Source organism: Felis catus, chromosome F1 (genome assembly GCF_018350175.1).
Source record: "Felis catus isolate Fca126 chromosome F1, F.catus_Fca126_mat1.0, whole genome shotgun sequence".
Taxonomy (NCBI): Eukaryota; Metazoa; Chordata; class Mammalia; order Carnivora; family Felidae; genus Felis; species Felis catus.
The window spans coordinates 44,274,993-44,302,622 of NC_058384.1; the positions used below are offsets into that span (position 1 = coordinate 44,274,993).

Below are 27,630 nucleotides of genomic sequence, written 5' to 3' on the forward strand. Positions count from 1 at the left end.
TTAAAGTGGAGGGCCTGGAGCCGGCTGGCTTAGTGTCAGCTGCCCAGCCTCCTGGCCTTCAGGTACACGGGGCTGGCCTTCTCTCTGAGGCCTGATGTTTGCCTCTAGCTGTTAGCGGGCAGCCACTGGGCTTTACCAGCTTCTGGCCACCCCCTGCACACTCGTTCGCCTGACGTGGTTTCTCGGTGCATGAACCTACCACACTTTACCATACCACGTAGGGTCTGGTCTAAGATTCAGGTCATCCCGGCCTTGTCACTGAACTGTTTTGGAACTCTGCCTTGCTCCCCTCTCCCCGACCTCTCTCTGGCAAACAGAACTAGACTAGATCATTGGTACTTAAATCTGGCCTTACATGCTTGGGGAACTTTTCTAAATTAGTTCCTTCAGGGACTCCTGGGTGGCTCACTCAGGGAAGCATCTGACTCTTGGTTTCAGCTCAGATCATGATCTTGCAGTTTTGTCAGTTTGAGCCCCGCGTCAGGCTCTGTGCTGACAGCATAGAGCCTCCCTCTGTCTGTGCCCCTCTCCCGCTCGGGCTGCTCTGTCTCTCTCAAAGTAAAAAAATAAACTTTAAAAAAAATAAGTAAATAAATAAAATCGTTCCTTCAGCCGGGGATTTTTGATGCAGTAGATTTCAGCCTCTTAATGCCCTGAGTGTCATTGTCTTCCTGGGTAAGTGGAGCCCTGATCCCTGCTCAGGCACCGCTTTGTTCTCTTTGCTTGTTGAAGCCAATCTGAACACTGTCCTTCAGCGGAGGTCGGAGCCCTAAACAAGATCCTTTCTTCTCCTGAGAGGAATGGCTCTTCTCTGTTGGGGCAGATGCCTGTTCTCAGCACAAGGAAGAGAATCCTTTCTTATGCTCCATTTCTACTATGTATCTCGCGTTTGGTGAAAAAAAAAAATCAGGCTATGCAGTCCATCACACCTCTTCCTCTGGTTTGTCCTTTCCTCTTTTTTTGGCCCCCGGGGCACCTTTCCCACCCCTTTCACCAAAATGCTGACCTCAGGGGGAGAGAGGGCCCTACTGCTGTGTCAGTCATGAGCTTTGCAGCCCATAGACTCTCTAGCAGATGTAAGTAGGTGTTTTAAAATCAGTCGAAGTAGCAAGCTCTTTTGCACCTTTTTCTCATTTAACAAGAAGAAGAAGAAGAAAGGTATGTTAAGAGCCTGTCTTCCTGGGATGTGGTATGGGGTCTCATGAAAAAGAACCCCACCAGCCTCCTCAGTGCTCAGCCAAGGTGCGGGTGTAGGCTACTGTGGCATTCTGGGCCACTCAGTAAAGAGCTCTGGTTTTGTTTTGTTTGTTGTTTGTTTTGCTTTTGTTTTTTGCCTAAGGTGAGGACAGATGTATTACTCTTTTTTTTTTTTTTTTTTTTTTGTAAAGCTGATAACATTCTGCTCAGTAAATATTTCTTTGGAATGAGGCTATGTGCTCACCATCAAAAATAATTTTTGCCCTAGAGGTATTCATAGACATACGAAGAAATAATTTCCATGTAACTGGCTTATTGCAACACTGAGCACAGGGGGCTTACCTAGGACAGTGGTTTTCAAACTGTAGGCCATGAGCCATTAGGGGAAGTCATGAAATCACTTTTATGGGTTGAACTAGCCATAGAATAGAATAGAATAGAATAGAATAGAATAGAATAGAATAGAAAGGAAAATAAAATATCTTGTTACATCATACTAGCAAGGTTAAGTTTTATTTTGTGAAGCTGTTACGTTAGGGGTGTGTGTGTGTGTCTGTGTGTGTGACGGGATAAGATGTATTTCTTACTGTGAGTTGAAAGTTAAAAAAAGTTTGAATCACTGCACTAAGAGCAGAGGAAAGTGTCTTAGTCTCCTCTATAAGTTCCCTGAGGGCAGGAAACAAGTCTCTTTGCCTTAATATATAAACCGGGGCACCTGGCTGGCTCAGTTGGAAGAGCATGCAGCTCTTGATCTTGGGGTTGTGAGTTGAAGCCCTGCATTGGGTGTAGAGATTACTTAAATAAGTAAATAAAAACTTTAAAGAAAATACCTTACTGTATAAACATATACAGGGTGTGCTTAATATATAGCTGAACACATTGTATATTCATTGAAGGAAGAAAGAAATAGAGGAGGAAGAAGGTAATTTCCTAAGGCACGATTTTTTTTCCTTTTTGTGCCTTTTAATACTGTTTGAAGATACAGTTTACATTCAGTGCCTGAACTTAAGTGTTACAGTTTCAAGAGTTCTGATAAATTCAAACATCCTGTAACCTACATCTCTATGAAGATATAGAATATTTCCATCACCTCAAAAAGTTCCTCTTTTCTCTTCCCAGTTAGTCCTTCACCCCAGAGCAGCCACTGTTTTGAGTTCTTTCACCATAAATTAGTTTTGCCTTCTGTAACACTTCACAAAGATGGGATTTTACAGTATATACTTGTTGTATCTGGCCTTTTTTGCCCAGCATCATGTTTCTGAGTGTCATCCCTACTATTACATATTATTAGTAGTTCTTTCTTTCTTTCTTTCTTTCTTTCTTTCTTTCTTTCTTTCTTTCTTTCTTATAGCATGTGTGAGCTGGGGCTAGGGGCAGAGAGAGAGGGAGAGAATCTTAGGCAGGCTCCACACTCAGTGCAGAGCCTGACGCGGGGCTTGATCTCACGACCCTGGGATCATGACCTGAGCCGAAATCAAGAGTGGGACATCAACTGACTGAGCCACCCAGGCGCCCCTCGGTAGTTTTCTAGACGATCCATGCAATAAAAACGGTCCAAAGGATGATTTGGCAGTAAACCAACAGTTAGGGTGTGAGTGAGTAGGGAGCCTGGGTATCTTAATGTTCTGACCTTCACAGTTTCTAGAACTTGCGTTAAGACATGGGAGGACTAGGGGCGCCTGGGTGGCGCAGTCGGTTAAGCGTCCGACTTCAGCCAGGTCACGATCTCGCGGTCCGTGGGTTCGAGCCCCGCGTCGGGCTCTGGGCTGATGGCTCGGAGCCTGTTTCCGATTCTGTGTCCCCCTCTCTCTCTGCCCCTCCCCCGTTCATGCTCTGTCTCTCTCTGTCCTAAAAATAAATAAATGTTGAAAAAAAAATTTAAAAAAAAAAAAAAAAAAAAAAAAAAAAAAAAGACATGGGAGGACTCGCGAGCCAGTCTATTGCCATCTGTGTTATGTGCACCATGCTGCCTCCTTCCTAGTGGTGTGCAAGTGCAATGTATGCTGAAAGCATCGAGGACAAGTGAAAAGAAGTTATTTTTGTCGATGCCAGTGCATTGACACAAGGACTAGCCTTTGACTTCGTTTTATAATATAGTAAGATTTCAACTGAGACTGTAGAAGTCCGCACGAGGCATCTGAAACACACCAGGAAAACCTTGACTTCAAGCCAAAAAGACATTCTGAGCTGACCTACAGTCTAAGAACTGTAGGCTCACTGGGAATGTGGCTTTCCTCCCCCGTACTCCTGTGGCTTTCCCAACCCAGGAGCAGACGGATGAATGAAGAACAGGGCATTGTCCTCGTGCGTAAGCCGGAGGGTTGTGAGTGCTAAGTACGCGGGTAGAGAATCTGTGACACCGTGTACACCCAAGTTGGACACGAGAGAACTCAGCTTTCTTAGTAGGAAATCTTATAAACGACATCTATTTTTCTTTTCTGTGTGACCTTGAAGAGGCTGTTATGAAACACCCATGTTTCTTTTCTAGGCCTTCTCTAGAGCCTCTGGGTGAGGACATGAACTAGAAAAGGGTTAATGAGCTGTCAACTCAAGTCATCACACATCTGGATAGGCTATCATTAAATTCTTATAAAAATTTGATTTCCCCTGAGAGAGTTTTCATCAAACATTTATATAACCCAGCAATGGCCAGGGGAGCTCGGCATGGCCACAGAACTCATCAGAAGCCACCGAAAGCATACTTTGTCCCCATTGTGAGAAAACTAATGTGCTGCCTCTACTCACTATTCTATTCTCCCAGGAACAGAGATGAAATATTCAAATCTCGTTTACCTAACCTTGCCAGAAATTGCTTCTTTGCTAAAGCCTCAGTTTCTGGCTGTCACCCTTGTGGAGATTTGTGGATAGCCAAGGCTCTGGAAAACCTATTCCAAATCTCCCTGGCTTGGCTGGAGGCAAAGAGGAGCCAGAGGGCACACTGTGAGTCAGACCCCCACTCTCTGGCACAGAGAAGCTATAGAACAGTTACATAAATGAGGCGCAGGCAGCCTTGCATAGGCCATACAGAGTGAGCAAAACAAAGGGCTTCAGTGGCCACATCTACCCACTTGACGTAGGGTGTTCAGCCTAAATGGATTATTTCCCGAAAGGCTAGAATCTGTACTCCTGGCATCAGTCAGTCACCTGCCGTTTATCAAATGCCAACTGTGAACAAGGTTTCGTGGTAAGGGATACAAAGAAGGAATGACACTGGTCAGGCCCTCTTTGAGGCTTGCCTTCTGGTTGGGGTGATATGAGATGGCAAGTCACAGAATGTGTTCTGTGTCACGTGAGGGCTGCAGATGAGTGTGGTTCTGAGTGGGGGCCAAGGTCAATATATGCCAGGGTTGCAGGGCTGGCTGGCTTCCCAGAGGCTGGGAATTTCATTTGGATCTTGAAGACTGGGTCCATTTCCAACAAGTGAGAAGAATGGGAAATATGTCAAGGGAAGAAAATGCTGGGGAAAGGGCAGAGGTCAGGGGTTTGGGAATCTTGGTGACTGATGTTTAAGCGGCTGCGTGGTGCCAGATGCATGTAAATGCAGTGCCTGTTATCAGCCTCACAACAACCTACAAGGCCGGTGTTGTCCCCATTGGAGGCTGAGAGAGGCTACATTGCTTGCTGGCCATCACGTAGCTGATTTGAGGCCTGCTGTTTTCCAGTCCTCTTCCCTAAGCGGGAGTATGTCATTGGTTAGAGCAGAAGAAAGAAAAGCAAGAAAATAGAGGGAGGTGATGTTGATGGTCAGACTGAAGACAGATTGCCATTTGTGCTGGCCATTGGCCTTGCTTAACTTCGCTGAGCGTCACCTGTCTAGCCTGGGAAATTAAGATAATACCAACCTCGTCGGGGTTATTAGGATTAAGATGTAGAATGCACATAAAGCGCTTAGGACACATCTGGTATACAGTAAGCATACTTAGTAAAATAGAGGCATTTTTAAATTTCCAAATTAAGGAAGGTGGACTTCACTTTAGAAAAAAATAAAAGCTTGTGTAGCTTTTATTCTTCAGCAGGGGAGTGGCATAACAAAAGCCACGTTCGAAGACAGTGAAGCAGACAGCACTGGTATAAGATAAGGGTATGAATCAAGGCAAAGGTAGAGAAAATGGAGAGGAAAGTGGGGTGACCAAAAATATGTAAAGGCTATGAGGGGTGCCCTGCCTCCCCCTAATTCTCTTCTGTATACAAAGCTCCCCACTGGCGGGGCGCCTGGGTGGCTCAGTCGGTTGAGTGTCCACCTTCGGCTCAGGTCATGATCTCGTGGTCTGTGGGTTCGAGCCCCATGTCGGGCTCTGTGCTGACGGCTCAGAGCCTGGAGCCTGCTTCCGATTCTGTGTCTCCCTCTCTCTCTGCCCCTCCCCCGCTCATGCTCTGTCTTTCTCTCTCTCTGTCAAAAATAAATAAACATTAAGAAAAAAAATTTTTTTAAATAACAACGAAGCTCCCCACTGGCTCAGCCCTGGGGGCAGTGTTACTTCTGCTCATAGATTTACAGGCATCCAGTTCATCATCGGCATCTGCACAGAGCTAGTCAGGAAGGTTTACAAGTTCAAGGGCAGCCTGGGTAGACCAGCAGCCTCTTTCAGAGGAGGAAGGGCCCCTGCACGTGAAGTCTGCCAATCAGCTGCCTTTGTCTTGCTTCCATTTGCTTTTCCCTCCCAACTGAGTTTCCATCCTCCGCCTTTAGTTAAACCGTCACTGTTGTTCTTCCGCTGCAGCCAGGCACCTGCCAGAGCCTGTTGGCACTGACCCAGAGCCTAGCCCAACAGGCGCTCTATTGCTAAGCTCCTCGTCAGATACGAGGAGGAGGAGGAGGGCCGTCACGTGCTTTTTATTCCCCAATCGTGGCTGCTCCCAATGTGAACGTGATGAGGGGAAAAGCTAGGTGAAGTTCATTTGATGCCTGCCCGTGGAATGAAACAGCAGTCAGGCAGATGGTCTTACTCCATCCCTGGATTCTTCTCTCATGTTTCTTCTCAGGTTCTGGATCTCAGAGCTGCTTAAGCAATCGAGGGGATAATGGATGGCCAAGGAATTTGGATCTCTGGGTCCTTTGGGAGGGATGGGGAATATTGTCATAGAGTTACAGAATGCCATTGCTGAAGAGGGCCTTAGGGATTATAATCAGTCCAGGTATTTTCAGACTTTGTCTCTAGCAGAATTCTTTCTTCAAACTAGGCCTCATCCCAGTATATTAGGTAGATAAAAGAGCAAAGCTGGTTTGGCTGAACCAGAGATGGGAGGCTCCCAGTTGTACTATTTGCTGCCCTATTATCCCCTTCTCAGGGGCAGCCTGAGCAGTGGCATAGAACCTTACAGCTGTGGTGTGCAGCTTAAAAACCACTGGCCTGGCCAAATCTGTTCCTTTTACAGCCAAGGAAACAGGTTCAGGGTTGGGGAGTGGCTTTGCCAAGGTTGCTTGACTTCCTGTCCAGTGCTGGTTTGTTTTTTTTTTTTAATATTGCCTCTCTCATACCATTTTTTCCTCCCATTTTTACCCTAGAAAATCAGAATCCTTCACATGATCTGAATTTTCCCAGTAAGACTTATGCTTAGAAATTATTGGTCTTGGAACTCCTGGGTGGCTCAGTCGATTAAGCATCTGCATCTTGATTTCGGCTCAGGTCATGATCTCACGGTTCATGGGTTTGAGCCCCATGTCTGGCTCTGTGCTACAGTAGGGAGCCTCCTTGGGATTCTCTCTTTCAGTCTCTGTGTGCTCCTCCCCAACTCGTGCTCTCTCTCTCTCAAAATAAACTTAGAAAAGAAAAAAGAAATTTTTGGTCTTATAAATATTATTTCTGTTGGGCAGGAGCTTTAATGCAGAAATCCGAGGCTGCAGCTGAGGCCCATCTTAGAATGGGCGTTGGTGGGGGTGATAACCGACAGAGTCTGCCCCCCATTCTTTTATTTGCCCCCGAGAGTTCAGAGTTTCTGTAAATGACCTGCTCTTGCAACACTTGGGATTTGTGAACCTTGAGTGCCGAAATGGCCTGGCTTGGTTCACGTGTAGTGACTTGACCACAGTGACCCTCAGGGAGAGGCAGGCAATATTTTTGTTGTTGAGTTTTGTTATAATGGTATCCCCAGAGAAATCCTAAAATGGAAGAGGATTCCCTTTAACTCTCAGCTCTTCTCATGTTTACTGAGTAGCCAGCCGTGCGCAGCACATGATTAAATAATCTCATCCTATCCTATCCTTCTGACCACCTTGCAGTCCTCTGAGGCATGTTTACCATTGGACTGGCAGCGAAAACCATAAATCTCACCCAGATCTTGTAAGCCAGAATGCCAGTCTCATCGATAGGGTCATATTTGCCATGGGGGCCACCATCCCCTTCTCCCAAGCCTCGGGACTGTCCACGGTTTGCTCATGTGCCTTCTCCGTCCCACAGCAGTGTTGTGATTTAGGCTACCACGCTAGCCTGAACCGGGCGCTACGCACCTTCCTCTCTGCTGAGCTGAATCTGGAGCAGTCCAAGCACGAGGGTCTGGATGCCATCGAGAATGCCGTAGAAAACCTGGATGCCACCAGTGACAAGCAGCGCCTCATGGAGATGTACAACAATGTCTTCTGCCCACCTATGAAGTTTGAGTTCCAGCCCCACATGGGGGACATGGTGAGGCCTTCATCCCATCACCACACTCCCTTATGTCCAGATTCACTAGACTAAGGCCACGTTATTCTGGGGCTGGCTTCCTGTCAGGTGGGTGAGGAGCATTCCACTCATTCGGCGAAGAGCTACCGAGCGCCTGCCGGGCTTGACCATAGACGCTGGGGATTAGGGCCCTCGGGGAGCTTCCAGTCTGGTGAGTGGAGAGAGAGTTCAAAATGTGCATAGGGAGGGGCACCCAAAGGGTCCAGCAGGATCCGCGGAGGTGAAAAACAGCAGGTGTGTTCTAAAAACTGACAGTTGAGTATGGTGAGAGGGAAATCGTTGGCGGAAGCTTCCAAATGATGAGTCTGGGAGAAGAGCTGAGATGGTGCCAGATACTAAAGGCTTTCGATGGGGAGGAAGGGCTAAGCAGGGCAATAATGATGTGATCTTTTGTCACTTGGCAGAGATCCGAAGGATCTTACTCTCTTGGCTTTAGAAGATTGCAATAAAAGGTGTAGTTTTGCTTGGGTATTGAACAAAAAAGAATGAGTACCTACAGACAAGACAGTAGCTAAGATGTCATCCCAGAGGCCTGATGCTGTCTGCCCAGGCAGAAGAACAGAAACATGGGGGCCCTGCTTTGAACTTTTCACCTCCAAGACTAAAACAAGAAGGGCCTCAATAAAGTGAGAAGAACGAGAAGCTCTTTGGTTTTCATTACTCTGAATCTTTTGGTTCCACTTGGGGTGGTTGTGCATGCAAATGAGAGTGAACCCCATTCCTGCGGTGGAAACTACCCCTTAAACTCTGGGCTAAAGCAGAAGGAGGACGTATAGGCTTACGTGATAGAAATAAATGGATCTTCAGGCATGTTTGGATTTAAGATTGGGAATTTACCAAGACTCAGGGGCTTTTTTCTCTCTGCTTCACATTTTATACAGATTCTATTCTCAGGTAGACTCTTCTCCCATGAGGGCAAGGTGTCTGTATTTCCAGCCTGCTCCAAGATCCAAATAGATCCAAATCCAGTGGAAAGACTATCTGCTTCCCTTCTAGAAGCCCCCACAAAGTTCCCCATCATTTTGATTGGCTGATGTATTTATCCCTGAGCCAGTTATTGTGACTGTGTATCTTCGGGTGACTGACTGGCTTATGCCTACATCACACGCTCCATTCCTGAGTTGGGGAGAGCCCCATCCAAAGTACCTGACCTGAGTTGTGGGGTGGGATATTCCTCCAGAGGAGAGTCAGGCCAAAGTTACCAGAAGAAGGAGGAATGGATCCTAAATGACTAAAAAACAACAATGTCAACAAGGGAATATGGTGTTTCCTTCAGGATTAGTATCCAGATGCTTTTTAGAAAACCCTGCTCCAGAATGACAACTGTTGCAGTGTAACCAGAAGATTCGCTGTCATCAGTAGGCCACAGCGGAGAGGGGGATATTTCTATCCTGAAGACAAAAATGTGGAGATGATTTCTTTCCTCTCCTTGGGGAAAACCAAACCATGTACAGTTTGTTTCCATTTCTGTGACTTAGGAAATGTCAGTGTCTGAACAGATGGGAAAGTGAGCTGGCAGCGTGTGCAGTCAGAGTGGGGGAAAGGGGTGTCACCAAGCCCGAGGAAGCCCCATTCCTCACCTGCCCTGGCTGCTGGTCCAACCGTCTTCCAGTCCCCGTCTCCAGCTGCCACTGAGATTCCATCCCAAGAATCAGTGGAACTTGGGGACCGGCTGAGTGGAGTGATACATTTCCTGGTGTTGACTGAGTTCCCTTCTGAGCCAAACAGCTTGTCTCCATAAAGGGAGACTCCAAATGCTGGGTGCTCGGGCCCCCTCGTAGCCCTGTCAGTGCCTTAGTTTCATGCTCTGGAGCACAGCTGGAGTGCATTACCTTGCACCCCGGTAGGGGACCTCTGCCAAAGCATGCATCAGCAGCCCTGCTGCTTCTTAAAGGCACAGACGCAGAGGTAGGTTTCCCTCCACGAGTCCTTCTGCTAGGTCTGGGTTACTTTAAAAATCAACAGTCCATTCTTCTGTCTGGGTCCTCTCTTTGTGTGATACAGCTGCTCAGTGGCTGAGCTAGGCAGGGGCCAGGGTCAGTCCTCAATCTTGCAGAGGTTCTGCATTCCAGCCTAGCCTTCAGAGGAGTAGAAAATAAAAAGAGATGAGAAGGCGAGTTTTTCTGGGTCCCCACAGCCAGTCTCTCCCCACCAGTGTGGGCTGTCTGTAGACTGTGGAGGCAATAAGAGGGAGCTGCCTGGAAGTCCTTGAACTAAGGCCAAGGTTCGGGTGGCATTTTGACCGGAAGTCCTGAAACTGGCCAAGGCCTCGCACTGACTGGTGTTCTGGGGCAGTCAGCGCATGAGTGGATGCCAAGCACTCTCAGATGTACCGGGAGGAGGTGCTTGGCTCTACTCTTGGTGCCCCCACAGGCTTGTGGGGCTCTGGATGCCTGACCAGTGACATCAGGCAGCCAGAGAGTTTCACTCTTGGCTCTAACCCATCCTGGCCACTGAGCTTTCTCCATTGTGTCTGCTTATCCAAGAGCCAGAGTGAAGTCAGCTCTCTTCAGATCTGAGAGCTGGCTCAGGCCAGCTCCTCAGCTGGGGGAGGAGGTCAAGTCAGTTGGGAGCTTAAAAGCCAATGGAGGAAAAGGTCAGGTCTCAGCCCCCTCCATTTGAAGAGAGGTTTTGTCTTCTAAGCAAGAGAATGGTCTGTGGGCATGTGAATGTGCCCACTCATTGCTGAGGAAGAAGGAGGCCAGTTCTATCCAGATGTCTCTATGCAGACAAGAGGCTAAGGGACACATGGTGGCAAGGTGACAGGAGCTGCCTCCACGTGGGTCCTGCCTCCTAATCTGCCAGCCTTCTGTTCCTCATCTGTCATCCTGGGGACTGTGGGTGACCTCATGCCCGTGCCATAGCCATGCCCCCATCAGGAGACAGTGGCTCAACCATCTTTTCACACAGGGAAAAGCTTATTGGCAGTCGTTCTTAGGGAAGGGCAGACTCCTTTCCCACACAGATCTGGGGCAAACCTGGGGCAAAAGGATGGAGATCCACCAGATTCTGTGCCCTGTGGGGCCCTCTAGCATAGCCTGGGGACTTGTGCCTGGCTTCACGCTCTCTCTCGTTGAGTCAGACCTCTCATGCATGGCCCAGATTTATAAACACATGCCGGCTGCCAACAGCGGCAAGCTAGCCTCCTGACCCACTTCTCTCCTGCTTTCACTCTGGTGCACGGAGGGGAATGAAGGAGGGGCCGGAGAGGTGGCCACTCGGACTTCTACAGGAAATCCTCCCGCCGGAGCATTGTGCATCTGGAGCTGGGGCTGCCCGAGGTGCTCTTCTCTGGCCTAACGCCGGCTTCCGTGGAGCTGCAGACCCTGCCAAGCGCCAGCCGGGGGATAAGCCCCAGAGAGACCTGATCTTTCCAAACAGGTCCCACTCCTCGTTCCCTCGTTGTGCTCTTTGGTCCTGGAGGAGGCCCACACACTTTGCCTTTGGCTTTTGTTTTAACATAGAAACTGTGGGGCTTACGGCTTGAACATGAGTACTTTTATGAAGAGTAATGGGACTCTGGAACCGCCAAAAGAACCGTGTCCTCTTCCTGACCTGGTATTGCTTTCTTTTGGCAGGCTTCCCAGCTCTGTGCCCAGCAGCCTGTCCAGAGCGAGCTGGTACAGAGATGCCAGCAACTGCAGTCTCGTCTGTCCACCCTGAAGATTGAGAACGAAGAGGTGAGTTTCCTGCTTAGGAGACTTGGAGCCACCGTCTGAGTTTCCCTGTTGAACCTCTTTCTTGCTGCCCATCTGGGAGCAGGTGGAAGGAGCATGCAGAGAATGTCCGGGCTGCCGCAAACGTTTCCTAGCCAAATGTAGCCTTGGATTTTCCCCCCTGCTACATCCTGCCCTTGAACTCCAGGAAGTTGCTCTTGCATTGCCAAAGGTTGAGCTCTATTTTGAGCTTTGCAAAATGCTTTTTTTTTTCCCCCTCTACACATTTAATCAAAATGGCACTTGGCAGCTGTGTGAACAATATTGTGTCTCTGAAACCACCCCCTCATGCCTGGCTTTTTCCAGCATTTTCAAACAAACAGAGGCCTTTGACTTTGACACTTAAAACATCTCCATCGTCTTTGAAAAGGGGAACTTTCTTCTGGGCCCAGAGTACTTGCTTTCAACAGCTAGTTCAAAAGCGTAGCGTGATTAATTATCCAGCTTCTTTCTTTTGTGCTCTCGTGACTTCTTACCTGGCATCTCAGTCAGTCAGGAAGATCAGGAAGGACTGGGGATGGGTCACTTCCTTGGCAAATGGGGAAACAAATTCACTGATTTGTTGAAACAGAACCTGGGGCGTTGCGGGACCAGGCCCGTCTCATATCTTAACTAGCTCTTTACATCATGGGGTTGGTTTGGGTTTGTTTTATTCTCTCCAGTAGCACTTCCATTATAGCCAAGAGCTAATATTAAATTTAAAAAGCAAACATTCACCAAAAGAGTTGGGTCAAATACATAGCATGAACAGGGGGGGTGGTTTTTAGGTCCTCACCCGAGAGAGGAGCACTGTATAGCCAAGTCCGTGCAATGGCTCTCATTCACTCAGCGCTATCGGGTGGGAAATGGGGCTGCACCTCCCGACGGCAGCCCCTGTACCCTCCAGCCGCCCCTCCCACAGCTCCAAACTCCCCCATTACCTGCTCTTCCACAACCTGCCCCTCATGCAGTACGTTGCCCCTTGTCGCGGCAGGTAAAGAAGACAATGGAGGCCACTCTGCAGACCATCCAGGACATTGTGACCGTCGAGGATTTTGATGTGTCTGACTGCTTCCAGTACAGCAACTCTATGGAATCCGTCAAGTCCACGGTCTCAGAAACTTTCATGAGCAAGCCCAGCATCGCTAAAAGGAGAGCCAACCAGCAAGAGACCGAGCAGTTCTATTTCACGGTGAGGGGGTCAATGGCTCTTGAGGATCCCCTGCAGCTCACGGGGGGACTCGGAACCCAGAGTCCCTGTCAGGTGTTGAAAGGGTAGTCTTTGAATATCTTGATTTGGATGTGGGCATATTCAGAGACCATTCCTACACTTAAAGACACAGATATCTACAAGTTGAATGTGTCTAACGGGGACACCTCCCCTCCTCCCCAAGAGAAAGGTGCTCCCAAGTACACCATCAGGAAGATTATTTTTTTAAAGAATTTTTAAAGCAGCTGGTAGGCTTCTGTTGGAAAGTTTCCTTCTCAGCTATAGAGTGTCACAAAAGGAGGACTTCATTTCTTGGTTCTTGGGAACTACATCCAAATATTCTGGCCAGCACATATCTTGTTTTGTTTTGTTTTTTTTAAGCCTATAATCTCTTGTAGGTGGTGCGATGACCTTATTTTATAATTTTTGTTGATGGGAAATTATCTTTCATAATGATGGCTAAAATTCAGAAGGACAGGTCATGTGCAGCATTGTTGGTTTGCAGGGAATTTCAAAACATTGTTATTTTATTATTTGTTATATCTCCCAGTCTTCTTTAAGACAAATAGACCCTATTTCCTTTAAGTAGTGTTAACAGCCCTTTGGAAGGTTGCTGGCTGGTCTTTGGTGCTGCTTTTTAATAATTAAGTTATTTTGAGCTTGCCAAGTAGGATTCATTGCCTGAGCTAAAATTTATTTTCTAATCTTCTGACAACCAAGAAAGGAGAAATTAAATTTGCAGATGTGAGATGAAATATAGCCAGTGAATATGCATACTGATTCTGAATGAGAGGAATTAACTTGTTTTTCAGTCAAGAAACACAGTCTGCATGCAGTAAATTGAATTTTTCCTCCAACTGGAACAATTTGTTTAATTCTTCTTTGAACACTGCCCTTTCTCCATTAAGAACACTAGTGATCTGCTATCTTTTCTAAAAAAAGAAATGTTTTTTTACTCAGTTAAACTAAGAATTCTTTTGATTTTTTTTTTTTTTTAAATCCTGGAAAAGACTGTTGAAAAGGAGTGATTGAACAGTATTGTTCTTTTAAAATAACTTTTTTCTTGTTATATGAAGCAAAGCATGGTTAAGATATAAATATAGAAACAAAAAAGAACAAATAAAAATCATCCATAATCATACTACCTTGAGATGACAGTATTAGGATATATTCCTTTCCTGTTTTTTTCTCTGGACAAGAAACATATATGTGAGTATATATTTATAATTTATTACAAAAAAGGGGATACTGCTGTGCATATTGTTTTACAGTCTGCTTTCATTTAGCAAGTGATTAATATTTTTCTAATTCATTTCATCATAACATTCTTTAAATATATTTATGAGTAAAATACTAAAATCTACATAGGGACATAATGGAACAATGCTTTGGCTCATTCATTCATTTTTGTAAAATATTTAGCTAATGCTCCATAAATGCTGAGTATTTATTATCCCCACAAGCATTATTAACTTCTTCATTAGTCATTATTGGATTACTCTTTGATGATTTATCAAGGGTCTTCAATGTGCCAGACACCGTGCTAACTAACATCAGGAAGGCCGAGGGTAGGAGGTGAGGAGGGGGATGATAGGTTTGGCCGTCTGAAGGAAGAACTTTCGTTTTTGTTTCATATGTTTCCAAACAGTTACGATAGATTGATTTCTGCAATCAAAAAAATAAAGTAAGAAATTAGCAACGCATACCTGCACAAATACATGAATGGCAACCAGGATGGATGGAGTTGGGGAAACCTTGCACACAAAGTGACTTTTGTGCTTGATCTCGGGGGATGAGTGAACCCGGCAGGGAGTCAAGAGGAGAATGGCCTTCCTTGAGGAGAGAGAGAGAGCAGTCTGTGCAAAGCATAAAGGCATACGAAGCCTGGGCTGGACAGGATGAGAACTTCTTGTCTATCATGACGGCTGTGTTGCCACCCCAAGCTTTCTTATCTCGGGAGGTTGTTGAACACTCTGGAGGCTTTTAATAATAGGATTGTTTAGCTGGTCTATCTGGACTGCTTAGATATAACACTCCTTAATGACCAAATTTCATTACATTGCAGAAGATTTCCATTTTTTTTTTTTTTTTTATTAAATAAGGAATTTGGGACATAAAAATTTGTATTTGAGCCCATCAGAATTAGTTTTTGGCTTTCAATGAAGCTATGACATGTGTATTCAAAGCTGACCTTCAGTAAGAGCAGGGACAACCATAGTCAAACAGGTGGCCTCTCAAACCTTGCCCACCCATTCATCTCTGTCTGAATGCCCTTGATGTCCCCTAGCCCACTTCCCGTCTTTTGTGGCCAGAGCGCTACTTACCAAAATTGTGTGCAATTTCCTTGGCTAACAGAAACACTTTTTGTCTAGGCTTGGGTAATAATGGATTTACAAGAGAGTTCAGCATTTTCGTGACTGGGGCTTGGAATGCATCAAGTAATTCATTTCATGATAACAAGGCTTTTTGGGGGGTGGTGAAATGGACATTTAATAAAGGGGGTGCGTATCAGCGTGGCTGCCTGCGCTTGCCAAACCGTACAAGGCCCGCGGACAGGCGTTTCCTAGTCTCTTGCCTTCACAAACGTTGCCCCTGGTTTTCTCTGGACCCTTGGAAAACATCAGAGGAACGCATTCTAGAAGCTCCCTTCTTTTGGAAAGTCGGGGGGCTGCTATGGGGCCATTCTCAGCTGTCATCAGATTGATCTGCCCAGATGACATCAATTGGAAGTTTGTAGCACGTCCTATAAAGGTCAGCTGTTTGCAGGAGTCCCAAGAAAATAAGCACGGAGTAGAAAAGCTTGAAGTGATTTTTAGAAAACATCTAACGAAAACCTTCTCAGCTGAAAGATTAAAAGAAAGAACCCAAATGCAGAGAAATTGGGTAGCTGTTCCAAGGGACTCAGCAAGGGCTAAAACTAGAACTCTGGTCACCTGGCCTCAGGCCGCTGGCTTTCTTCTCTACTCTCTGCTGAAGAGCTGAGGTGAAGGAAAGGCTCAGAAACATCCCAGCAGCTTTATCCCCTCTTTTGCTCTGAGTGAAGACATGTTTCCTGATCTGCTTGGGTTTGTGTCACTCATCTTTCATAACACACAATCCAGCAATGTCAACTTTTTATCCCATTCCTTTTTTTTACAGGGGTTGTTAAAAAATTTTTTTTTTAATTTAAAATGCAAAGAATTCAAAAGAACATACAGAAAAAGTCAAGCTTCTACCCATCTCTGACCCTCACTTCCTCTCTCCTCTGCCAGTGATTGAAATCAGTTTCTTCTGTGTCCTTCCAGAGGTAGCCTATGCATAGGCAACAACTGACATATCCTTTAATACAATAAAATTACATTAGAAATATCATGAAATCAGGGTGCCTGGGTGGCTCAGTTGGTTAAGCCTCCGACTTCAGCTCAGGTCATGATCTAATGGTTCTTGGGTTTGAGCCCCACATCGGGCTGTCTGCTGTCAGCACAAAGCCTGCTTCGGATCCTCTGTCCCTTCTTCCTACCCCTCCCCTGCTCACTCTCTCTCTTAAAGATAAATAAACATTAAAAATATTTTTTTAAAAAAAGAAATACCATGAAATCAAATAAGGAGAATACAAAAAGAGGTACTATATCACTTGGGGTGCCGTGGCTCAGTTGGTTAAGTGTCCAACTCTTGATATCAGCTCAGGTCATGATCTCATGATCTCATGGTTCGTGGGATTGAGTCCCACGTCTGGGTCTGTGCTGACAGGGAGGAGCCTGCTTGGGATTCTCTCTCTCCCTCTTTTTGCCCCTCCCCCTCATCTCAAAATAAGTAAGTAAACATTTTTTAAAAAGGAAGTATACCACTCATACTGTTCTTCACTTTCCTTTTTTCACTTCATTTTTGTTTTTTTGGATATTCTTTTCATATTAGTCCAAAGACATCTGCCTCCTTTTTAATTTTTTATGTATTTATTTTTTAGTGCTTATTTATTTTTGAGAGAGAGAGAGAGAGAGAGAGAGAGAGAGAGAAAGCACAAGTGGGGAGGTACAGAGAGAGGGGGAGACAGAGAATCCCAAGCAGGCTCCCCGCTGTCAGCACAGAGCCCTTTGCGGGACTCAAACTCACAAACATGATCTTATGACCTGAGCCAAAACGAAGAGTCAGCCCCTTAACTGACTGAACCACCCAGGCACCCCTGCCTCCTTTTTTAATTGCTACACAGAATTCCATTATATGAATGGATGTACCATCATTTATCTAACCAATTCCCTGCCAATTCTCATGGGTCATGATGCTCTCTGTTTAGCTAAGGACTGTCAAAGCCTATAAGGCTGGCATTTCTCCTAAGTATTTCCTTGTATGGGGGTTGGAGTATGGGGTTTTGGTGTAGGGGATGGAGTAAAGAAGGAGTTAAAGCTCACAGCTGATAAAATGAACAAAGATAGACTGCCTGAATTCTTGGGGACAGAGTTGGTAAGGTAGTAGGAGAGGAGATGCACCTTGGCCATCTAGACCCCTAGATTTGATGTGGTCCAAGATCTTTTTTGATCTTTTTTTTTTTAATGTTTATTTATTTACTTTTGAGAGAGAGCACATGAGAGCAGGGAAGGGGCAGAGAGGAGGAGAGAATCCCAAGCAGGCTTCACGCTGTCAGCACAGAGCCTGACATGGGTCTCGATCTCACGACTGTGATCAGGATCTGAACCAATATCAGGAGTCAGACGCTTACTCAACCGAGCCACCCAGGTGCCCCGAAGATCCTTTTTGATCTTGATATTCTTCTGCAGGCACTCAGGAAATGCGTGCTAAGTCGGTACCTACTTAGCCCCTGCCCTGTCAATTAAAGTGGGAGATGTGCTCCCGATTACAGGTTTGCTGTGTTACATATTCTGTCTGACAGCCGTTTCCTGCTTTAAAAATTGACAAGAGGAGAGAAATGTCAGTGTGCCTGGATGGTGGGGAGGCAGCCACCCCACAATGACATTTGTGTCTCTCTGCATGGGGCTGGGTAGACACAGTTCATTCTTCCCACCCACACCACTCCTTTGCAGCAGGTGGACACTTCACACAGATTAAATCCAAGGCATAACAAGGTCTGTGAGTTCTATACTGCCATCATATTAAGGGGAAGAGGTATTTTAAGTTAAATTTGAAAAGCATTCTAGTGCCTCTTTCTTTCTTTTTCCTTTCCTTTCCTTTTTTTTTTTTTTTTTTTTTTTTTTTTTTAAGGCCAGAAACCCGTTGCCTTATGGATTAGCACAAAGCAAAGAAGTTGAGGGAGGACTGTTTTTAGGTTATATGAGCAGGTGAGTCAGGTACAAGGAATACGGTTGACTGCTGGCTGGTTGGCTGGACCATATGCTAATAATCACGGGCATGCTTGTTTTCCTATTTCATCTTCAAACAACCTTGGGAAAAAATAAATTATTATCCCCATTTTTCAGATGGGGAAACTAAGACACTGGGGGTTAAGTGACTTGCCCAAGGTAAGCAGTAGGACAACAATATCCCAGCTAGACTCTTTCATTTTACTACGACAAAAATGTCTGTCAGGGAGGAAGGGCTCAGGAAGAAAAACTGTTACATTAATACTTTCAGTAAATAAAACTCATCGCTGACCGGTAATAACCAGTTAGGAATTATTAAGAAATAAATTAATGAGACCATAAAAACTGAATTGAAGGCTCACAGTGGCAAATAAAACCAAACCACCCAAAAGACTGTTTGTCTCCCTTCCTACTTTTTGAAGAAATTCTTACTTTTATGATACTGAATGTAAAATTTGGAGGGAGGGTAATGGCTCTGGTCGAACTGTGTATTGGGAACTTGGTTTCATTTTAGTGATCTAGAAGAAAACCCTGCCCTTTCTTTTCTCCTCTATCAATGAAAATCGAAGGTTAGTGACTTTACTTTTGGATATTTGGGGAGGGGAGCAAGGTGCAGGGGAAGGAGTGAAAGAAATGAATTACCTGTGTTGGAACATACTTTAAATAAGGAAAGTGACCCTTATTGTCCAAAGAAGGGATTTTGAGATCACGCATAACAGTTCTTTTCGTGGCCTTCTGGTCTCCAGAAGTCATCAAAAAGCCACTTATGCCTGGGGCACCTGGGTGGTTCAGTCGGTTAAGCATCAGACTCTCGGTTTCAGCTCAGGTCGTGATCTCACGGTTTCATGAGTTCGAGCCCCACGTTGGGCTCTGTGCTGATGGTTCAGAGCCTGCTTGGGATTCTCTCTCTTCTCCCTCTCTCTCTGCCCCTCCGCCATTCACGCTGCCTCTGTGTCTCTCTATATAAATAAATAAACTTAAAAAAAAAAAAGGCACTTATACCTTCCTTGCCTTCAGCTGCCTTGGCTCCTTTCTCTGTGTGTCCGGTCAGCAACTGAAGTCTTCTGCCAGCAAGTACAGATTATTTCTCCCAGCTTCTGTTCCATACAGACGAGTGCTAACTAACGTGGGGGACAGGGAGGTGACAAATAACGTGTCCGTGAACTCTGGGATGACTTTACCCTCCCATCCCCGGCTTAGCCAGATGGAAAACTTCCAACCGTCATTTCCACCATTAGGGATGCAGGTCAACCTCAACATAGTTTTTGATCCTGCAGGATTTCATGGAACCTGAAGTGGTAATCCATCACATGGCTTTATCAGATTGTTATTTGTTTTAATGGTTCACCAAGTGACAGCCAGAGTTAACTCTCAGACTGTGACATGAGTGAGAAAATGATTTCCAAAATCACAAGTAGAAATAAGAGTGAGAGGAAAGTGCATCCATCTCCTTGAGAATTTTGGCTGTTTTCTGAGCAGTCTGGGCTTGTTTTAAGGGTTACAATTCTTGGGGAATGTTTCCTCATTAGGAAACCTTGAGAGTCTCCTGGGATAACCTTCCAAAGAGGGGCCTTTGAGGGTTCAGATGTTAGCATTGGCTGTTTCCTGAAGGTTCTTCACCTCTGGGCCCTGCAGTCCTGTTCCCAGCCTCACAGTTAGGTGCTGCTTGGGGATTAGGCTATCACCCGGGGAAGACTGACAGCAGGTGAGCTGACAGCTGGAACAGATGGAAAGGGGAAGGTGACAAGGGAGCCTATTCTCGTGCACATGTTCTCGTGCGAAGGCACAAAGGGGCTGAGGAAACAGGTCATGGGTGAAGCAACAGAAATGATTTGGCATAGGGTTTGTTTTTGTTTGTTTTATACTTCATTTAGAGAGGAGGGGCACACTTGGGGGCTTGGATTGTGACCTCTGAGGAAGGTTCTAGCAGAGGAGAGTGAGGCTCTTCATTTCTTTACTCCTTCTTCAAGCATTTATTGGTGTCTATTATCTACTGGGTGCGGTAGTAAGCATCAGGGATTGCAAAGAATAATGACGTTGACCCTAGGGAACGGGCAGTCTGGGGAGAAAGACCCCTGAGTGAGAAGCCCTCTGGACCAGGGCTGTGTGAGATTCGCAAAGGCACACGCAGGAGCATCCCGGTGAGCATCCCCGGTGAGGATGTGCCTCCCAGAGAAAGCAGGGTTTTATTCTTTGTTTCTACATGAGAAAGAGAGAGAGAAGAAATCGACACTCTTGGTGAAAAGTTTACACTGTACAGAGAGGTACAGAGTAAAAGTAACTCACATTTTTTTCACTTTTTTTTTTTCTGCTTTCATCCTAAGTGGTAATAGCCCTAAAATGAGAGGCTTGATGTAGAATTATACTTTTCGTTTAATACTTTGAAAGGACAGAAGTATTATGATTTAAAATGTGTTATCTGTTACCCCCTCCGCTGTGTCATGTGTCACCAGTGAGTCGCTCAGGGATCATACTCAGGGAAACACTGCCATCTCTCCTCTGAGTGTAGACAGGGGCAGATGACCCCTGACCCTGCAGATGAGCCATGGCAGCAGGAGACAACCGAGGCCAACGGTGGGCCCCGTACGCGGCTGCAGGGTAGAGTAGAAAGATGCCGCGTTAAGACTCCGAAGGCCTGGCACTACCACTTCCTGGCTGGCCGTGACCTGCAGTTCAACGCCCGCCTCCCGCGATCAGCTTATCGGTAACAAGGGAACAACGATGTCCTCCCCAGTGTGCTCTGCAGAGTTCCTGTGCACGGCAAGGGAGAGAGTGTGTGCTAACGGGCTCCGAAAACCCTTGAATTGCTCCACACGTATAAAGAATTAATACCGCAAAGTTTTGTTGGGCTTCCCCTTCCGCTGCGCGCCCTAATGCCCGGATCGTGCGCCACCGTGATGGTTGAGCACACGCGCCGAATCGTCACACCGTGTGTGTCTGGATACTGGCTCCACCCCTCACTCCCAGTTTGACTTTGAGCAACCTGTTTAATCTCTCCGAATCTTGGTGCCCTCATCCGTAAAATGGGGACGGTGATAATCATAGCTCATAGGGTTGTTTGGAAGCTCTGATGAATTGTCCAGGGAAATAGAGTCGCTCCCCGAGCAGAGGAGGGTGGAGAGAGGTCAGATCAGAAACTCCAGCACAGCAATTGCATTTTGACGGTTAGAGCAGATGGAAGCGCATTTCCAGAACCTCCTGTTGTGTTTGGAAGTGCCGGTATGTGTATATACGGGTGGGGGGTGGTATAGCCCCTCTCCCCGAAAGCTCAGAAACCTCAAGCTCTCCACAAAGACTCCCTGCAGAATAGAGGAGGAAGCTGATTAAGGGACGGCGGAGACAAAGATGCTCTGCTTGCTGGCTTGCAGCTCAGGCAGGGGCTGAGCCTGCCCTTGGCATTGCTCCTGATGTGTTGGAATGCACCCTGGGAGGGGCCAGGGTGGGGCTGGACGTCCGTGCAGGTGACAAGTGGCAGGTGTGTGTCCTCACACCAAGAGGATCTGGGCTCAGTGAGTCTATCCACCCCACCCCCAACCCCCTGTTCTTCTTCAATGGGACTGAGATGGCTGAGGGGCTCTAAGAGCCAGTTTCTTACACTAGCCAATGTGGGGCTGGCCCCCGGGAGAACACAAACCGGGATACTCGTCCGCCGTGGAAATCAGCAGCTGTCCAGATGCTCAGGGCCTTAAAGAGATAAAAAAGGAACCTAGTAGAAACTGGGTCAGAAACCAAATGCCCTCCTATAAAAAGGGAATTGTACAGCTGAGCATCTGGGTGGTTGTTGTTGTTGTTGTTGTTGTTGTTCTCTTCAGGAGTCTGATTGCTTTTCTCCTCCTCCCTTATAGAAAATGAAGGAGTACCTGGAGGGCAGGAACCTCATCACCAAGCTCCAAGCCAAGCACGACCTTCTCCAGAAAACCCTGGGAGAAAGTGAGTATGGGAATTCTGCTGGAGGTTTGGCAATGGGCGGGGGAAGGCCCAGTCCTGAGCCTCCTCCACTAAGCCCTGTGGGCCTGATCTGGTTATACGAATGCATTTCTTTTCCTAGCCTGTTTGATGTGAAGCACACAGCCCCAGTGACTGCTTGAGTAATGGGAGAAGGCCAGTGCTTAATGAAGCACTAATGTGCATCATCTATTTGTTTAAATGGAGCGTGCCTGCTCTCCACCCTGTCCGCCTTCTCTGCCACGGCTGGGGGAAAGGGCTGATGGGTTACTTGCTCTCCAGACGCTTTGTTAAAACTCTCAGCTCCTCTGTAGCAGGACTGAGGCTGCGGCAGGAAGGCAGGGACAGTGGGACGAGAACGCATCTGCTCCGAGGAGAGGAGAGGCTGCTCAAAGGCAGGAGACACCCACAGTCTGCCGCTTTCTGTAGCGTCCGGTTAGGATATCGGTTTCCTTCTGCTTTGGAGGGTCCTGGTGCGAAGGGGCAGCCCTCTGCCTCAGCCACGCAGAGGCCATGGTACTGAATGGCCTGTCTCGTCCACGAATCAAGGATGATTTTAACCAGACCCTGGAAAGTAGCAAAGCAGAGAACTGGACTGGCACTCTGGACTTTCTCTCCTCAGCTGTCAAACAGAAGGCGAAGGTTGAAAGAGAAGCTTCCCTGGGGTTTTGGGCACCCTGCCCGGGTCCTGCCTAGCTCTCAGCATCCTGTGATTCATGAGATTCCCAGGTTGGGGATGCCTCTGAATACCCGGCCCCTCCTCCCCGCCCTGCACATCTCGTCACTTAAAATGGGACCAGGAAGCTACAGGCAGTATGTGGTAACACCAGCGAAAGGCGAAATTGCACAAGGGTCTAACATTTTAAAACAAATTCTTGAGCGCTCTTCAGACAAATTGCAGAGTGTAGAAAAGCATATGGCGCTCATTGGCTCATCAGCCTCAGGAATCAGAGCTACACTTTTCATACCAGAGCCTCCCACCCATCATTCTGGCCTTGTCCTCCTCCTGCACTGGACGGTTCCCCCAGGTGATGAATTCTTTTTATCTCTGATATCTTTGATCTTGTGATTGTAAAGGCATTTTCTTTTATGTAAAGAATGCCTGTTAGGTAACTTCTGTTCTCTTTCCTCCCTGCCACCCAAGGGACTCAGGCTAAAACAGGTTTGGGCACTGAGATCTCGGCTTCACTTATAGAAAATCATTACTTTGGGGTTATCAGATTGCTTCGTAGAGAATCAGAGGAAAGAAAGCCCAGAACTATTTGAAGCGAGTTAGAACCACGATTTGTTTTTTGCTAAAATAATCCAAGCTAGCCCATAAATGAGATAGGGAGCAGGACCTTGGGAATGTGTGTGTGTGAGAAAGAGAGAGTGTGTGTGAATGGGTTTGCACACACACACACACACACACACACACACACACACACACACGCCAGATTTGCTACTGTGGAGGGGCAAAGGTTGGTGACCATTCGTTAGCGCTGCAAATTGCCTCCATCTAAAGATGACAAGTTCTAGCAATAAGGAAACAGTAGCTGCAGACCTTCCTGTGTGCAAGTCTTCATGTCCCTGCCTTCTGAATGTATTTGTCACCATAATGCAAGAGCTCCTTGTTCTTGCCACAGAGGGATAATTGATGTGTATGAATATTCCAGAATGGAAATGGGACAGATGTTGAAAATAATGGCTCAGAATAATATTTTTGCAGATGAAAGCTGAGCCTTTAGTAATGAGAGGCTGTTGGGGGTGGGGGAGGATGTTGCTCAGGATGAGCGAAGTGTAATCAACAATTAGCAACCTTTAAAGGCAAGAGAAAGCCTTGCCCTCCCCCAGTCCTTGGAGCTGTTTTTCCAGGAGCATGGATGATGATCTCCCCCAGCTCAGCACCTGCTTGGGGCATCCCTGGTTTAGCGAGCGTACGTCTAATACAGACCATGCTTGGTTAACTGTGGGTCCAAAGAAGGCAAATAGATTACATCATGGCCCATGTGCCTAGGCACATGTATTTTTTAAAAATAGAAGAATTCTTCTCATGAACTTTAAGATATTCATTTTTTAAAGCTGGCTGTGACCCATTACACTTGAAATTAGGGCCTGCTCTTGGATTGAGAACCACAGTTTGACAGCAATTAAATCTCATTTCCCCTTGCCACCCCAGCCCAACCTAAGAGAATTTCAAACGAATCTAAAACTAGAACGTCTTTATCTTCTCCCTCTTCCCCCCAAACAATTCTTCCTTCCTTCTTCCCTTGCTGCCCTCACTGTGTGTGTGTGTGTGTGTGTGTGTGTGTGTGCGCGCGCGCGCGCATGCGCGTGCTCCTTACTCAGGAGCAAGCAAGCCCCTCCCTTCCTCCTCCCACACACACCCACACACTCAGAAGAGAAGCTAGATTTCACCTCTGGGAAGGCTTCTTCTAGTAATCTGTTCTTTAAAATATGATCCGCCTTGCTATTGTTCCCCTACAGCCACCCCTGTTTTCCCTTTGGGAAGCAGGGTTGGCACCCCTAGGCTTTAGGGACATACCAGCAGCACCGGGAACAAGCATTAGAAACAGCACTTGCCCAGGAAGAGGCTCTGGGCGTTTCTCTTCTTTTTTTGCCCAGAAGGCCAGTCATGATGCTCAGTGATGCTGGCAGCTCTCAGGGAAGACGGGCAGAGCATTTCAGGTGACTGCTGGCAGCAGGTCTTCCACTCTGGCCCTTTCTGCTTCAACATGAGCTTTTTGCCTTTGTCTTTCCAACAGGTCAGCGGACAGACTGCAGTCTGGCCAGGTAGGTGTGGCCCGGGGCAACCCTGGGAAAGGATAAAGAGAGGCCCGTGGGGTAGAGCATCCCTGCCCAGCCCGGGAAAGAGGGGAAAGAGCCGGGGAGTTCAAGTGCAAAGGCTTCGGATGACTCTGCAAAGGAGGGGACTAGGGCGGGGATTGCTTCCTTTCCTTCGCCTTGCTGACCCCATCTGGCCTCAAGTGGAAACGGGGTCTGTGGTGACTCGGGGAGAGAGCTGAGAGGAACGGAATAAAGGAGTTCTCATTCGCTGAAGTACTTCCCGAGACTCCCCAAAGCCACTGCTTTTGCGAGGAAAAGAAGTGTTCGACTCTGGAGGGTCCTGGTAACCTAACCTTAGCTGCTAGACTTCAGCATGTGGTCTGGGGGAAGTCTCTGACCCAGAGAAGGAAGATCAGAAGATAGCATTTGATCTGAGATCGTATGCATGGAAAAGATGACAGCCCCTAATTAGTGACTGTTGCTGGATAATGAAATACTACATCGCCCTGGCTTGCCAAGCAGCATTGGTAGAAATCCTTGCCTGTTGTACAAGTATGCAACCCTCCCAGTCTGTCCCCACCTTCCCCTCCCTCCCCGACCCCAGCCAAATATTTTCCCTCCCAGTCATGTAGCTGCTATGAGAAAACTCGTGAGCTGGCGGAGAGCAAGGCGTTCAGCCAGCCAGCTGTTCTCAGATGCCTAAAAATGTGCTGATTTAACCAGGGAAAGAGCTTTAATGGGCTGGACTCCTTAGAGACCCTGGGTTAGCCCATTATATCAACCACTTGTATCTGCCAACACACACACAATAATCATGAGGCCATTTACAATTACAGGCTCATTATTTAGAAATAGCTTCATTTGGCTTTCATCGTTTTGTCATTGTGGATTACAGTAAAGATCTCATTAGTACACCAGTCTTGTTGACTGGAGGGAACCAGGATCATGGAATTTCATAGGATATATCTTCTTGGTGATAGAGTCTTCATGTAAGTTCACCTGAAGTCCCGTATCTGTGGAAAACTGTATGGGAGTGAGAAAAAAAAAAAAAAAAAAAAGCTGAGTTGAATTCCCTTAGGCTGTGTGACCTTGGGCTGCTCTCTTCTCCCCTTCGAAGTCCAGTTCCCTCATCTGTAAGACAAGAAAGAATGTTCCACTAAACCCAAGGAGCTCTATGATTCCAAAGAGGTTCCTCTAGAGCGGCCTGGTGGAAGGGGGAGAGGGAGCCCAGCAGCCAGGCTCTGGGCCTTACTTACCTTCACTAAAGGCAGGGCAGCGCTCTTCTCCATGCTTGGGGGATTGTGTCTGAGTCCGATTCCCTGGGATAAGAGTTTGAAAGGCATCCCCCTGAAGGATCGCCAAGGTTCCTTCCAGTCTGGCTGCTCTGTCCTTTAAACTCCAGGAAAATTGCTCCTTAAGGATTTCCAACAGAACAAAAACTGTGACTTCCTTTGGTGTTTACTAGTGTCTCCTTGCAGACAAAGAGATAATCTTATTGTCTAACCCAAGTATATTTTCGTCCCTCCTATTCCAGTTTTGAATGGTGGACGAGAGTAAGTGCAGAGATCTCCAGGGTTCTGGGACTGCGACTGAGCTGAACAATGTGACTTGCTTCACTAATCCCATTTTCCTTTTTTTCTCCCCGTTGCTCGTTCGGTCCTGTCTGATTTGGCGGGGTCAACCACAGGCGTAGCTCAACCGTGAGGAAGCAGGTAAGGGCCCAGCAAGAGCCAGGCTGGTCGGATGAGAAGATGGTTATGTTCCATAGACATTTATGGAAGCCTACTGTGGGCAGGGCAGACACTTTCCTGACTTCTGCCTGCGTTTGGAATGTACCATTCAGTCACAGTACGTTTACCATTATGGCAAACTTCATCGACTTTGCTTGTTTAACTGCAGCGGCCGTGGCCTTTCTGACTTGTTCCTCCCCTCTCTAGTCGTGCACCCTCCTCCTTGCTAGAGATGTGGTTGGACTGTGGCAGATCGTGCCAGAACTGCCCGCGGTGTCACTGCTCTAGGAAACCGCGGAAGAGGCCTCGCGCCTTGTACATAAGTTCCACATGGGAGCAGCTCGCGGCAGCTAATCACCTCGAGTGGACACTCTGGCTTTAAGTGTGCGGATTTTTGTTTGTTTTTTTCTGGTGGTGTGGTCATCCTAGATGTATTTCTTAGACATGCTAAAAATGCAAAGATGAGTCTGATCTGAAGACGATCGGGAAATTGGAACCCCATGCTGGTTTGCATGATTTTCAGTGTTGTATTCAAATCTGACGCTGGGCAGACAGCTCTCATTACCCATATCAGGGCAGGCTCTTTGGAAGGCAGGGACTGGGTAATGCACATCAGTGGATAATCTAAACAGCACTGTGTTTGTGTGTGTAAAAAAAAAAAAAAAAATTAATTGAAGTAGTTTTTGCAGTAGCAAATTTGGCTTCCTAATTATATTTTATGGCGAGTTGCTAAAATGATTTTGTGTCCCCTAAGCTCATACCAGCTATGTGGCAGGCAGTTAACAGGGAGGAGGTGGAGAGAGCTCCGAATGTCTTTTTGTCTACTCAGGGGAAAACTGATCCAGGCTTTAAAAAATCATTTTGGGTAATTCACAGCGGCTGTAGCCACAGGGAGATAATCGAATGTAGAGGGCACATGGCTTCTGTTGTGGCAGCGGCCCCGACACGGTCTTCAGCCCGTCCGGCTGCTTCAGCTAACCGGGCAGTCCAGGGACACTCGGCTGACATGGCTCTCGCTTGTCTTAGCTTTGCCGTCACTATTTCTTTTTCCCCTTCTCTGCTTTGGATCTCATTATAATGAGACCACCATCACATATAATTATACATGTTTTAATTTATAAAAATTTCATCGCA

The 27,630-nt window shown here is 46.8% G+C and overlaps 1 protein-coding gene across 9 annotated transcripts in view; it reads left to right on the forward strand.

Annotated features, from left to right (window-relative positions):
• SRGAP2 (SLIT-ROBO Rho GTPase activating protein 2) overlaps positions 1-27,630 on the forward strand; it is a 284,242-nt gene that overhangs the window by 215,297 nt on the left and 41,315 nt on the right. For 7 of the 9 annotated variants that reach the window (XM_045049283.1, XM_006942921.5, XM_003999427.6 and 4 more), the window contains exons 8-13: positions 7,596-7,820; positions 11,438-11,539; positions 12,549-12,746; positions 21,901-21,985; positions 24,745-24,772; positions 26,454-26,478. In XM_045049283.1, the coding sequence (XP_044905218.1) occupies positions 7,596-7,820; positions 11,438-11,539; positions 12,549-12,746; positions 21,901-21,985; positions 24,745-24,772; positions 26,454-26,478 (663 nt within the window). The remainder of the gene's footprint in view (positions 1-7,595; positions 7,821-11,437; positions 11,540-12,548; positions 12,747-21,900; positions 21,986-24,744; positions 24,773-26,453; positions 26,479-27,630) is intronic. The other 2 variants (XM_006942922.5, XM_006942923.5) reach the window with 1 other exon arrangement.